Source organism: Serinus canaria, chromosome 2, assembly GCF_022539315.1.
Source record: "Serinus canaria isolate serCan28SL12 chromosome 2, serCan2020, whole genome shotgun sequence".
Classification (NCBI taxonomy): domain Eukaryota; kingdom Metazoa; phylum Chordata; class Aves; order Passeriformes; family Fringillidae; genus Serinus; species Serinus canaria.
In genome coordinates this window covers 37,069,491-37,084,475 of record NC_066315.1, presented here as the reverse complement: position 1 = coordinate 37,084,475, position 14,985 = coordinate 37,069,491, and the positions used below count along the sequence as shown (strand labels likewise).

At 46.1% G+C, this 14,985-nt stretch overlaps 1 protein-coding gene across 3 annotated transcripts in view; it reads right to left on the bottom strand.

Annotated features, from left to right (window-relative positions):
* The window catches only part of KAT2B (lysine acetyltransferase 2B), a 40,472-nt gene extending 34,373 nt beyond the window's left edge, over window positions 1-6,099 (bottom strand). For 2 of the 3 annotated variants that reach the window (XM_030231567.2, XM_050970533.1), the window contains exon 1: window positions 5,790-6,099. In XM_030231567.2, coding sequence (XP_030087427.2) covers window positions 5,790-6,011 — 222 coding nt within the window. In that variant the 5' untranslated portion in view covers window positions 6,012-6,099. The remainder of the gene's footprint in view (window positions 1-5,789) is intronic. The other variant, XM_018909773.3, reaches the window with a different exon arrangement.
* Window positions 6,100-14,985: the final 8,886 nt, after the last annotated feature.

Sequence of the window (14,985 nt, the reverse complement as noted above, 5' to 3'; positions counted from 1 at the left end):
TGACAAAAATAAATATCAACCCACCCACAGAACAAAACCAGCATGCTCAATGACAAATTCTTTTCTGCTCTTTTTGGTATTTCCTCTCCAGATCTTTTTGCAACAGCTGTTAATTGGTATTGTTCGAATCATTCTAGAGACCTGAACCAACCAACCACTAGGGTGGGGTTTTTTTGGTTAATCTCAATAAAACACCAGAATCAGCATTAATGTTCTGTTAACCAAGGCAAAACAGAATCTAAAAAGGTCCTCTTTAAAACTTAGCTTTTATTGTAGATGTTGACAGTGCAAGTATTTTGCAGTGAATACGCAATGTGCATTCCTCAGTGGCTTAAATTGCTGAGTTGTTTTAAACGTTCCACAACATTTTGCTCATTCAATCCTTTCTTTGACTATCTTCAGCTTTTCCCTTTCTTCCTTTTTTTTTTTTTTACTGTCACTCATCTGCTTTTCATTAGAAAATAAAGTATGACTTCACCTCTGCAAAAACTTAATGTAAGAGCAAAACAGTTTTGAGGGAAGGAAGGAATAGTATTTGAAGTAGCACATCCCCTCCTTGAAGCCCTGTTTTCTGGGACATCTGCAGAGCTTTGATAAATCCACTGTGGAATGATGGGGACTTCTACACTAATGAGGCCTGAAAAATGATGACCATCATCTACACAGGCCCAGAGATCATGAACATCACACCTTATCTGGTGTTTTTTAGTAAAATTGGAGGAGTGCAATAAAATAAAACACAAGAACTACATGCTATTGCCTTCCCCCCTCCCTGCAAACAAACAAACAAAAAAGCCAACCACAAAATGAGCAAAAAAAAAAAAAACAAACCTACCCCATTGCAGAAATTATGTACATTTTGCACTGCATGACACAATTTCAATTTTCTTTTTAACTCCTTCCACGTTTGGTGGAGTGTTACAATGGGAGAGGTCAAACTGTCCAGTGAAAACTATAACTCTAGGAAAAATAAAGTGATTGTTCCCTTTAGAATACTGAGTAGGTATCCACTGATAGGTCAAATATGGACAGTGAAAAAATACAGCACTTTTTAACACAAATTGCCAGTACTGTATTTAAAAAAGAAGCCCCTGAAAGTTACAATATTGTACATATCTCAGCCCCTTTTAGGTGAGTTTCAGCTTTGCAAATAAGAATAAATTAAGAATGCTACAATAACCTATTGACTAAAATATCCCTCCCCCTTTTGGATAGTGAATGTGCAAACTTCAAGCTAAGTTAATTATAAGGCAAAAGACCCTAACAGTTCTAAATCTGAGTTTCAAATAGCTGTTGTGCAGGATTTTTCTTTCCAGCTAAAAATCATACAGGTTATGCTATTTGGTGATTGAGATGCAAAACAGGCTCAACAGATTATACACAGAACATTACAGATCTTCTCCATTTCCAGCAAGTATAATTACTCTAGAAAACATCTTCTTCCTCCCAGCACAAAAGCTGTGTAAAATACCTTATAAGATTTTTCCTGCTGGCAGCAAGCTCAAAGTGATGACTTTATGAAAGAGTATCACATAAATTACAATAAATACATTGATGAATTTAAATAATATATTTTTCCTGCTCATATGTCCAGTACCCAAGAACCAGACAGCTGGACACTACTCAAAGAGCCACTCATATGTATCAGGAAATTAGCTGACCCATTTAACTTTAACAATACAAAATAAGCAGTTTAATGGGCAGCTTAAAGGGCATGTACTTCATTTATTGATTGATCCAATTATTTTATTCCCTGTACTTTCCAGTTTCACTTACAGAAGAGAAGTAGGCTACCATATAAAGCTTTTATTAATAATAAGCAAACAGTTCCTACCTTGTAAAGTTAATGGTAGATTTCCTATTTAAAGGAAGATGATTTAATTTGGGCTGTAAGCCATTATAAAACAGATTCACTCTATAATGAAAGTGATAAGAAAGCTTTAGATGACTTCTTTGTCTCCTATACACTTCTGCAGAAAACAACACATTCAACAATACATTTCAAGTTGAGCTTCAAGGAGCTGTACTCTCACTATACAGAGCCCAGCAGTAACATGGCCAAATTGGCCTCATCTTAATCTGCCTTATAAAAATCAGGAAATAAAATGTTTTCTTATGGAAAAGGTGGTACAAGTTTACCTTATGAACTTTTTTTTTTTTTTTTAATGTGTGGGAAAACTAGAGGTCACTCTAGAATGAGAAGTGGGAAGAAGTCCTTCCAGAAAGGATCAGCAGCTGGTCTGGAGCCTGGGGCTGGGATTTTACTTCCACATCTGCCTGTTGCTCACCTGCTGCAGGGCCTTGGCCAAGTCATCTCATCACAACCCTTCTCACTCTGTCTGCTTTGGTTATCTAAAGCAAAAAGCTTTTCTTCAAGGAGGCATTATTCTTTGTGCACGTGCTTTAGGCTACTGGGTTCAAATTATACCTGTAAACACCCAGGCATTACTGTAAGATATGTATAATGAAAAATAAACGAGTTTACAGAAAACTTTTTATACTAAAATAGTACATATTTCACCTTATTTACAAAAAAAGCTCCCAGTGAGACGAGAGAGAGAGTTGTATTTTCACATATTGTAAACCAATAGGGGAAAAAAATGCAGAGGAGGTTTCCTCCTACATCTTCATTAAATATATTTATGTGTGTAAGTCACACAGTGCTGCTTTTATATCAAATGCTGCAAGCTCACATGCCTAATGCTCAATTTCACAGTGGACAAAACCAAAACGATGTATGCAGCCATTCATGCACACACAGACACAGCAAGTGCCAAATACAAAACCCCTCACAGCACACAGCACTACTGTGTACCTCCAAAAGTCATGAAAACTGCACCAACTCCTCTCATATATCTTGTTCAGAATGCCACTCTCCTCCTTCAGACTTGGGCTTTTAAGAAGGTTTTTACTGAGAAGAGCCTGTTCTATGCCTCCCACCCAGACTTTTCTCACAGAGGAGCAAGTCAAGTGGTGCAGCTCAACAGCTACAACTCTCCTGTCCAGTTCTTTTATCAGGAAAAAACCCAAACTCTATATTTGCCTAGTTTCAGCTCCCTAAACTTCAGGCTCATTCTGCTCAGGATAAGTGCACACCAAATATGTATTTGCCAGCAGTCTTTGTCCATGTTTCCCATGATGAAAAGGGATGGGTAGTAAAGAAGGACCAGGAGGTCCTTCTTGGGGACCAAGCACCCTGCCCCAGAGCAGTGCCTTTTACTCTCCTCTGCTCAGCATTTCTGCTCTCAGCAGTGAGACTCACCCTTGCACGGTCACTGACCTCTCCACCTTCTTGTGTTCTGACTTTATCCCTAGCTGACAGGTTGTTACTCCAAACATTTCTGAGGCTGAGCTCCCAGTAAATTCTGCACACTGAATTTTGCAATGAAACTCCTGTGGGAGAAGGTGATTGGCGTTAAGGATGCCGTTACATATTTTAGCACTCCAACTTGCACAGCTCCGTGTAGATTTACATAAGATCCACGTACAGTCACTACTTGAATGAAAACAGATGTCCCCTTTGGAGAAGGTGTGAGTGTTTGCCTCCTCTCACTCTTTTGCACTCACACACACAAATGCAAAATCAATGAAAAGAGAAGTTGCAACCCAAAGTAAGAAAAAGTTTAAAGTTACATTCTGCACCGCTACTGTTGGCAAACCAGCTTCTCCAGGCTACAATTTCCAGCAAATCGCTAATGTTACAAGCCAAAAAATGTCCTTCTGGATCACCTGCCACCCTGAACTATCCTTCCCACCTTATCCCACAGGAGAAGCAACTTTAACCTGAACACAGTGCAGTGTTTCGTGCTGGAACTGTGCCTACATCCCGGCAGGAGAAAGACCCCCCAACCAAGGTCCTGCTCAATTCATCACTGCAGTACCAATGGGACATGCATCCAAGACTTGTCACAGACGAGGGCCAGCAAGGATACCCAGCAGAGCACTGGCAACAGGAGCTGTTCCTGCTCTGTACCCAGTCACCAGAGTCTGCAAGAGGGAAAGAGGAGCTGACAGCAGGCCACAGTGTGCTCACCTCCCTTACCACAAAACACCTGCATGAGAGAGGCTGGTAGCCACCCAAAAGCAAAGGGTTTTAGAGGAGACAAGGCTTCTTTATAGCCCAGCAACATCAGCGGGGCCAAGCACTACAGGAGAAGGCTTTCACCCCCAAAAACATCATCGGGAGGTGCATCAGAGGGAAAAAAAAAACCACCCACCAGGGAAGAAAAAAGCAATTCAAACACACACACACACACACACACACACACACACACCTAGCAGCCCACGAAAAATTTACCCACTTCACAACCAGCTTCATTTATTAGCAAGTCTTGGTAACATTAAATTTTGGGGGTGCAAAAGGGAATCATCAGTCTAGGAAAGCTTCAAACCATATCGCTCTGCCCACGGTTAGTGCTGCAAAGTTCAAGTACAGCAGCTGCTCTTTAACCTTATTGGCACCAGTGTAATCTCACACTGTCCCATGCATGCAGCAAAGCTGAAGTGTAGGTGCCTGCACATGGGAGAACAGCTAAGGCATGGCTATGAGTGGCTTCCATAATTTGCCCTCCCATGGCAGCATTGCACCATGCCCTCAGCATACAGCTAAATCTCCTCGCACCACCAGCCAGGACTACAGAGCCATGGTGCAATGATGCTTCATCTCGTTTGTTAGCTTGGCCTTTCACTTAACATCTGCCAAAGTAGGAGAACAGAGAGAAGAATAAAATGCACTTTTTTCACAAACAGCCACTCTCAAAGCTGAAAGGATTACTAGAGGATCTGACATCAGCACTGCCAATCTAAATATGTCAGTCCCGCTGTGCATCCACAAATTGTCTTGACAGCAGCAGCGCAGCCAGCGGCCCGTGCTCTGAGCGCAGGCGACAACGCCCGCGGTCAGAGCTCTAAAGGCGGGAGCGACAGCTCTGACCCAGCTCCCTCGCTCTATAATAAACAGGCGAGTCCTGCTTCTCCCACCAAGAATAAAATCGGAGGTGGACAGAAACTGCTTGTGACAGGAAACCAGGAGCAGCACTCCTGAATGCCAGCGCTGGGCAGACACGGAGCAGAGAGCCCCGCTGGGGCAGGGTACAGGTGGACAGGTGACCCCGCCGTCCGCTCGGGCACCACACACCGGACACCGGCCCGGCGCTGCGTGACCGCCGGGGACGCAACTTTCCCAAGCGTGGAGGCCGCGCCCCTTCGCCCCTCTGCCAGAGCCGCTGGCGACGGTGGCAGCTCCGGCTCGGAGCAGCGTCTTCATCGGTGTCAACAGCTCCGCGCTGCGAAACCGCGGCCAGGGCCGGGCCGGGGCCGCGACCTCCGGGCGGAGCAGAGAGATGCCCCGCTCCCCGCCCGGGATGTTTACGCGGAGAGCGCTGCAGCAGCGCTGCTAACCCAGCGCTCACCACAGGCACCGAGAGCCGCCCCGCCCGCCGCCGCCTCCCGCGGAGGGACTGACGGAGCGCCGGGCAGCGGAGCGGCGGCGCCGGGACGGGCAGCTCCCCGGGCGGGCGGGAGGGAGGCGGCGCTACCCGCGCGGTCCCGTATCGGTGCGCGCAGGTTTAATTTTTGCGGCCGCCGGGCGGAACGCTCCGGGGGGAGCAGGATCCACCGGCACCGCCGTAGCGACCACTTCCTTGGGCAGCGCCGGGCGGCAGCCGGGCCGCCCCCGCGCCCAGCAGGGCACGGCCCTTGCCCACCGCCTCCCTCCTTTCCTCCCTCCCCTCCAGTCAATCCCCACCCTCCGTGGGCGGGGGGGCTCCCGCGGCCGCCCGGCCGGGTACCTTGCAGGCGGAGTAGACGCCCAGCTTCTCCAGCTTCTTGGCCCGCGGCGCGGCGCGCAACTGCGCCTTCTTCCCCGCCGTGCGCGCCGAACCGGCGCTCCCGGGGTTCTCGGCGGCGCTGCGGACCGGCCCCCCGGCAGCCACCCCCGCGGCGGCCGGGGAGCCCTGCTGCGGCCCGCCGCCGCCCGCCGCCCCGGCCCCGCCGCCGCCAGGCTCCGCCATGCCCGCGGCGCGGCGGCAGCCGCCCGTCCGTCCGGCCAGCCGGCGCGGCGCGGTGCGCCCGGCCTTAGACCCTCCCCTTCACCGCTCCGCCGCCGCCGGCTGCTCCCCGGGGGGGGGGGGGGGGGGCGGGAGGAGGGACCCGCCGCTCCGCGGGCGGCTCCTGCCCCGCCGGCGGGGGTGGGGGGCCGGCACCCGCCTCCCGCCGCTGCGCACCGCAAGGGCGCGCCCGCCGCCCGCCTCCCTCCCTGCGCGGGGGCTGCGCGGGGCGGGCGGCGCCCCCGCGGGAAGGGCGGCGGCGGCGGCGGCACCCGCTGCGTGCGGAGCCGCTATGGAGCCATCCCGGCCCTCCGGGAGGCTGCGCGGAAAGTTGCCCTAAAAAGAGGCGGCATCGCTGGCGGTGTCGCACGGTCCCGAACCGCGGTGAGCCCGCGGTGCTGCCGCAGCCGCCGCGGCCCCTCGGAGCGCCGCTACTTTGTTCGGCTTAACCATTGCCTACCCACATTGTGTACTCTGCGGCCACCTTTGAAGGGTTCAGTCTTCTTCCCCAGATGATTTCTAACTGAATGTAAAAGTACGGGTCAGTTTGAAATACGGGCTAATTAAAAAACTCTCTGCTCAGTTTTTCGTGTCGTGGTTCTGGGGGTTAGTTTTTTTGTTGTGTCCAGAAACAAGTGCTGAGAGCAGGTCAGTTTATACCTTAAAGGGAATACCCTTTAATTGAAACTTAAATTAAGGAAATGGCCCCGCTCCAGAGAGCGCACTCCGTGCACAGCAGCAAGTGCACCGGGTGTGAGGCGGTTCTGCCCCGCTGCACGTATGTAAAACCGTGGTTGAGCCGTGAGAAACCACAAATGGCAATTCCGTACTACGGCACCACGGTTTAAAGGGTTGGGATTGAGGCTGGGCGTTTGCGTGGGATTTACGGTTCTTTGATGTGTGAAGCTAAACTATCAAAAAAACAGTGTGAGTTTGGAGGGAAGTCCCAGAGCAGAGAGAGGGCTTTGCAGGCACAGGGCCTTGGCACCTTGCATGAGGAAAGCAAAAATAACTCTGGGTTTGTGCGAAGTAATACTTGGGGGGAAGGGTGGGTGACAAAACCCTGCGGAGTCCTTCCCTTTGCAGCTCCTGGGGATATTTTCAAGCATGGTGTCATACAGCGAGTTGACATATTCACGAAGTGACAGGAAACCAGAATGGAATAAAATGAAGTATTTAATGAAACAAGAAGATCTGTTGCTTTTCTCTTTTTACTTATTTATATTTTTATTTTGCTGAGGTTTTAAAATCGACAGAGGATTTAAAATCGATGGGGGTGGGGGTCAGACCTGTTCTCCGGCCTCCGGCGCGGGCTCACCGGATCCGGGGTACCCCGGGGAGCCGGCGGAGGAGCCGGGGCTGGCTTCGGGCTTCCCAGCAGCTGTGACAGCGACCCGTAAGATGGCTGCTGCCATCCCCGGCGCTTTAAGACGGACTGGTTAAGGTGGAGGAGCCGCTGCCCTTGGCGATAGCAGCCTCAAGATTAATAGGAAATTAAACGTGATACGAAAATCCAGTTTCTCTGGAATTTAGGAGAGAATTAACTTAGTCCCTTATTTTTAAATTTTTGTGGTAAGTGTCCGAAACACGTTTTAAAATAGCAAATAGCCGCTGTATGTTAGCAGTCCCTAAGAAGCTCTCTCTGGCATTTTCTTTATGCCGGTTAGGTTTCTTTCGGACTTGAAAATGAAACTGTTCTTGCTTAGTTTCGCTTTCAGCTTTCCCACGACTCCTCCTCGGCAGAGCAAATGTTACAAGCAAAGAACACATCTGGAAGAACACGCTGGCTGCAATGGACCTCTTAGTATCCCCGCCTGAACATAGACTCCTAGTTTTCCTGGGAGTTGATATACCTTTACATGCCCTTGTATGCTTTTCCTTTTTTCTTTTTTTTCCCCAAATCACCAGGTTGTCCTTTAATCAGGTACATAATGATATTTAACCCAGCATTAGGTTTGCACACTTGCATGTAATGAATTACAGTTTTGATACTGAAAATACATTTACTGCTTTCAGGCAGATGAATAACTCCAATGATGTGCATCGAGGCCACTCGGTGGGCATTTATGTCTGAAGCTGCACAGGTGAATGCTCACAGGATCACAGCCTAGGTGAACAACCTTATTCTTTAGGAACCTTAAAAGCCTAAAAACTTATTACTTCCATTAAAGTAAAATCAAAGACGAAAGTTGTCAGGAAGCAAATAATTTTACTGCGGTTCCTTCTTGAATCCTCAAGAGCATGGCTGCTTTACAATACCATGTCTCTTTTTTTCAATTATACCTTGATGCTTGCCAGATAACCAGAAATGTAAGTCTACCAGCTTGTGGCTACAGATACAGTTACTATAGTAACATTTATAAACACTAATTTCACTACACTTGCAGAACTGCTGCCTGCTAGAAGCTGCGTAGAAAGAAACCACTCTAACTGTGAATAGGTAAGCCTTCCTCTTTTTTTTTTTTTCTTAACATTAAGCCTGATCATTGCTCACATTCTAACTTTCTGCAAATATGTTGTTAAAAACAAAAAGAGAAAAAGCTTTACCTTGTCTTAAAGTGCTCTAGCAAAAAGCAAAATATTGCATTTAAAATTTTATCAAGACTAAGGAGTCTTGATAAAATTTTTCATGTTTTCATCATTAAACATGAATATATTAAATTAGATTCAAACTCACAGTATTGTCTGAGAAACCCTCACCACATTTTTCAGTTTCTGTCCTTTGGGGTATGTCAGTGGGTTTGCACAAGTTGAGCTGACTCTGAAACCCAAGTTGAGGAAGCACAGGTGGAAGCAGATGATCCTGCCTGTGCTGCTCAGCTCACAAGCTCAGGTGAGTAGCCAGGTGACTTCAGGAATGCTACTCATCTGCATCAAAGTAGGGAAGCCAGGGGCCAGGTGAGACACAAGTGCCAGCTCATGTGGGTTTCAGGTCTCATGCAGGCTGCTGATAGCCCCGAGGAGATCCCTGCTCAGAGCCCATGCTCCCAGCAGATCAGACATGCATTTCACATTTGTTGCTCCTGCATGAATTCACTGTGAACACCTGACAGGCTTAAATGCAAGAGCCTGTGTGTTACTATTATTCCAGGGAGGCAAAGGAGGCAGCTGCACTCTTGAGTCACAAAAGAGAAATCAAAATACAGTTCAGGGCGTGTCAGACTCCTGGTTATTACCAAGTTGTCATTTAGGGCTTTTGGGGCCTATCTTACTCCCATAAATTAAAGAATGACTCAGTTAATAGCAGCCTAATGCTGAATGCTACTGCTCTGACAGGGACCACCCAGCCCACAGCTGAGCTCTGGGAGTCTACCCCTAACCCTTATCCCTGTCTCACAGCCCAGTCAGATCCAGCAGGCCCAACCCAGCCTTGTCTCACTCCTTTTGTTCAAGAGAGATTTTCTTCCAGTGCTCACACCTGCTTTTATTCTCACCATTCAATTCCAATAGGAAGAGCTTTTGCTCTTCCAGGGAACTTCTCTGAGTATGAAATCCTATTGTGTCCTTTCATTAGTGCTTTCCTTGTGGGTGAAGTAGCCTCCCTCCTGGCCACCAGGCATTCAGGAGTGCTATCAATAATTTATGAATCACTGGAAGTATTACCAATACAAAAGTTTTGCTCATTAGGCTGCCTCTAGCATCTCGTCAGCTTCCCATGGTGCTTACATTTGACTCTAACACAGACCTTCCCATCAGGTTTTTGCTCTGGTAGGAAAACTCACACCCCAATTATCCAGTTTCTAAAGGAAAGAATGCAGAAAAATAAATGGAGAAAATGTCATTGCAACACCCATGGCTGCTCCAGTCACACAAATTTCTTGTTAGTAATGGACTATTTAGCAGTTTTTATATGCATCTTACCTAGAGGATGCTCTTCTTGACTGCAGTCAGACTTTGACTTAACCCAAACCAAGTGAGAAAACTAAAGGCTGGAGTCACTCCTGCCTTTGCACAATTTGAGCTGTGTGTGTGAAGTCCAGAAGAAGTTTGTTGAAGTTATTTAGCAATCAGCAGTCACTGCATAGGCTTACACTGTATTATATTGTCATAGTGAGAACTCTGGATCTCTTCTTGCAAACATGGGATGTAATACCTATTTTTCCTTCACCTTCTCTTTGACTCCCCACAATCCTTTTGTTTATTCCTTTCTCTAATGTATTTTTCTGTTCTTTCTATATTCCTTAATTCGTGGCAGAGGTCCCTGCAAACCTCTGGGACTCCACTTGGTGCATTTTGACTGCTTTTCCATGTAGGGCAGGTACTTTGGTGCTGGAAGCCTGAAATACCCCTGGGAAACTGTCATAGGTGCTGCTGGCAGGGATGGGAGAAAAAGGGCCTCCTTTCTCCAGGTGCCAGCCAGCACCCTTGATACAACACTGACATAGATTTTAGTTCTGTAAGATGAAGTTACAGTGGCCTAAGCACATCTGGTTGTGCAAACCCAGTCATGACCCTTCCACATATCCTGGAAATCCTAGATTTTCCAGGAACTAGAGACACAACCACAGGCACCACTGCTAACCACTTGGCCAAGAAGCAGAAACTGGACAGGTTAAAAACTTCCATTTGGACCAACTGTAATTGTGCTGTGTACAGCTGAAAAATGCAGAGGAACTGCAGGAGTACAGCACCAAGCCCTGATGGGGATCTGTGGGGTGAGGGAGGCAGGATGTCACTGGGGCTGCAGAAGGCACAGTTACATTATCACCACCCATCTTCTAGCTTCTGCCACAGCTTTCCTTGTGGATCCCCAAACCTCACATTCCTCACCTCCTGTGCCAAGGCTGGCAGGCTCACCATCCTCACTTGTTTCATGGCCTCTCTGCCCCACACAGGCCCTTGGGGGATAGCAAACTGCTACTTCTGCCCCACTGAGACTGACCCATCTATGAGAAAGAGCTGCAAAATATCTGGAGTGTAGAAAGAGCTGGTTTGTCATTGTTGCACTACTCCTATTTCCCATTTTGATGCTTCCTCCCAGCTAAGGAGCTGCAGCTCTGCACAAGTGGACAGTGTCACAAATTATAACTCTTGCCCAAGACCTAATGGTGGGGAGTCTTATTTTATAGGGTGGCACAAAACCAGAGGGCCTGGAATGCCGGGATTCCAGTTTTGGACAACATTTTAGGAGATAAATAAGGAGACTAATTATCTTAATTTATTCCATAATTATTTTAATTATCAATCACTTCCTTCTTTCTTACCTATTATCAGGTTTACAGGTGGGAGTACAGGATTCCAAGTCCTGAATGCAGGCTCTGCCCCTGGCATTCTCCTGTGACTCACCAAGTTTGTCTTTATCTCTTCCCACACCTATCATAACTAGACTTTCTTGAAGCTGCATCACTGCTTCTGGGGATGCAGTAAGCAGGCTATATATGCACACTTCAGTTGACTCACTTGGGAGAAGATGTCTTGCTCCTTCTGCCCCATTCCCTCTGTGGATGGTTTTAGAGAATGAGAGGACCAGCTCTGATAAAAAAATAATGGAAGGTATAGGGCATGGCTCCTGGGTTAGCAAATTGGTTTGTTTTTTCAGGTGAAGACTTTTTCAGAGATCTTATATGAGTTTAAGGAAGGTTTTGTAAGGGTTTTCACATAAGATATTTGCTTTTTGCTGCTTTGGCCAAGATGACCATGTGAACCTGGGACCTGCTAAGGCAGCACCCACCCAGCAGAGGCTGGCTGCAGCTGTGCAGCAGGGCATGAGCTGCACAGCACAGCCACACTGCACCAGACCAATGCCAATGTCTCACTGCCCACCCAGGGTGGTTGCTGACACATGCTGGTGGCATCAGGCACCCTGCAGCTCAGGGACAGCCCTGGCCATGCTGAGAATCTCTGTCACCATTGCTGTATGTGGGTATGATGCATTCACAGTTTTGCAGGAGCTGTGCTGAAGGTGTGGAGACAATGAAGCCATGTCCTGGTGTCACAGGCACATGGGAAGGAGAGGACTGAGAGGGAAGCACAACCTGAGACATGAGCAATAAGTAAATAAGTACATCAGGGAAGCAGGAAAAGACAGGCAAGGAAGCTGGTGCTCATTCAGCAAGAATTTGTTTATATGTACTAGTTGATAATATTTTGATGAGAAACTCAGGGAGACCATGACCTCCATTTTACATCCCACAGTCCTTCTCTGCCTTGTCCCATCACCCACAGGCAGGCAGGCAGGCAGGCAGGCAGGCAGGCAGGCAGGCAGGCAGGCAGGCAGGCAGGCATCTTCCCAGCGCTGGTTTCAGCATCAATAACAGTCACCATTTTCTAAGACCACAAGTATGTAGCAAATAATAAAAGCCCCAAACCTAGGGGAGGAAGGAGTTCAGGCCTGGAGATTTTGCAAGCTAAGTTCTGACTGTGTCAAAGGGAAGTGAGGAAGAAACACTCTGGGTGGAGATAGGAACAACATGTGTCAAAGGGAGATAACTGCATATGGGACTTGTCTGTTCAGATACAACTCAGATCCTCCATCCCCAAAGCTCAGGAACATCTTCTGTCTTTGGTAATTAAAAAATGATGATTGTAGTGCCTAATTGCAGAAACAGAAAATAATCTTGCCTTACCTTATTAACAGCAAGCAGCTCCAAGTGTCATAGCTAGAGAGGTTTTCCAGAAATATGAGATTTACTGAGAAAATGGTATCAACTCCCCTATGGGTCTCATTTTGTCCCTTTTAGACAGGCCAGTGTACGGCAGACTAAGCACTGACCAGGAGGCTCTTTGTTATGACACACACAGTAAATACAATTTTTTTTGCCCTTGAAAACACACATAATCTCAAACTGTGGTTCACTCCCCATTCTTCTATATCTAATTTCTTTTTATCTGCTTCTATTTTCATCTCAGAACATTAAACTGTGTTGGGTTTTGGCTCCCTAAATAGGCACAGGGAAACTGCAGTGAGCTAGAAAGCTGAATTTTATCTTTCACTGTGAGGCTGGCAGTGCTTTAGCTTGGTGTATTGTGCTGCCAGTATCTCACTGTTATCCTTTAACCTGACAGCTAAAAAACCTCCCAGTCTGTATTTGTTCCTGATAATAGAAATGCAAGGAGAGAAGGACATACAGACTAATCTTTTTACTTCAGAAGAGACAGCAAAGCAAATGTTTCTTTTCTATATATTTCTACAAGTCTTTTAGCTATTAACATAACCAATTTATGCATAGCATAAAAAATTAACATCAAGGCTGCCCTTTTAATAATTATAAGCAAAGTTATTGCAAGTAAAGAGTTACAGCCTATCTTGCTACATGAATTATTATGTATATTATCCTGGTTATTTACACATTGTAATTAACTGGGACTATTTTGGTGCTTTGAAAATGTGATTTATTAGCACTTACAGCCACTTATGGAGATACAAACCCATGTAAAATATATGTGAGTGTTAAGAATTCAGTTTGCTGAGATCAAACTAAATTTTGCTGAAAGTTATCAATTTCTTGTCTCCAACCCAAGGGGGTTATATACCCTAAATTTAAAATGGGTTAATATTTAAAAGACTGACAAAAAACAGCTTACCATGTGTTTTGTATACATTAGTCCTAATTTTTCTCAGGCCTGAATGTGTCATTGTAACGAAAACACTGAAAAGTCTTGTGCCATCACTCAGTCTCAAATTCAAATTATGCACAATAAAGGAAAAGGGATCTGCACAAGCAGCTTTACCCATGTACTTCCTTACCTTTCCCTGCTGGAGTGGTGCAGCATTTTCAGAGGAGTCTGATGTTCACCTCTTGTAGAGAGACAGACTTTCCTATAAACTGGTCCTACAGCAGATTGAGAGTTGTAGCCAGCTGCTAGCCACCTCTGAAAGGATAAGCTATCTGTCATGAGGGGGTTTTAAGTGGTTCTGCTTAATATCACCCTTTGCAGAAGATATGTTGTAATTGATCTACCTCAGCTGATCAGAGGCACTTGATTCATTAAGATGTATTAGGATTAATTTGAGCTGGAGGAGGTTAGGGCTTCGACTTTAATGAAATTTTATCTGCCATGGCAGAAAAGACACACGCATTGAGACACAAACTGCAGAAATCCTTATAATACACAGGTGATGGAGAGAAGTAGTGAGAACATAAAAAAAAAAATCCTGGAAGAGAAAACAGGTGCAAAATAGTTTATTCAGGTGTGGCTGTATGGAATGCAAAGAGAGAGCCCTAGTAAAGGAATGAGGTTAAAGTAGGATGAAATTCCCAAAGGCTGCTCTTGTAATGTGGCTGTGGGGTATTACTGCTGCTAAAGTACCTTTCTTTGCCCTGGTGATGAATTATCAGCAGTTAACAAAGATGAACAGAAACAGAAATCTCATAATAGAGAATACAACAGCACATGCATTTTTGTCTGATTTTTCTCATCCATAAATGCTAGACACTAAAAAAAACCCCATAATCAACTTGAATATAAACATTGTTTTTCATACTTGGTAGATACATGAAGTATAGGCTGGCAGGCTTAGCTGCTCACATGGTGTCAGGATTTTGTGTTATGTTGTCTGTGCATGTATGTCACATGCTGGTTTAGGGGGAGAGAATGTTATGCAAGCAGCAGTTGACACTGAAATTTTCCAAGCCTGAAGCAGAAATCACTTGGGAAAAAATTCTAGGTAAAATGGCTCACCTGTTCCTTAGAATAGGATTTGGAAAATATGTTGTTTTGAAAGTATTAAGCCAAAAGTCTAATTTTTTTTCCTATAGAAGCTCCAAGATGGTCAGGTTTTAAACTACCACTTGGCAATTTGGCTGAAATGGCATCAGCAGTGCTTCTTTTGTCATTCTTGTCAATTTGCCCAAACCAGAGCAAGTTACAATATTTAGAAAGCAGCATCAGTTTGCCCATGCCAGGTAGAGACATGCCAATGTGCAGGTAGTGAATTCAGACAGGTCCCTCAGTGCCACCAAGGCTCTGTCAGGAAGCACCTGCTCAGAGGCTCTAG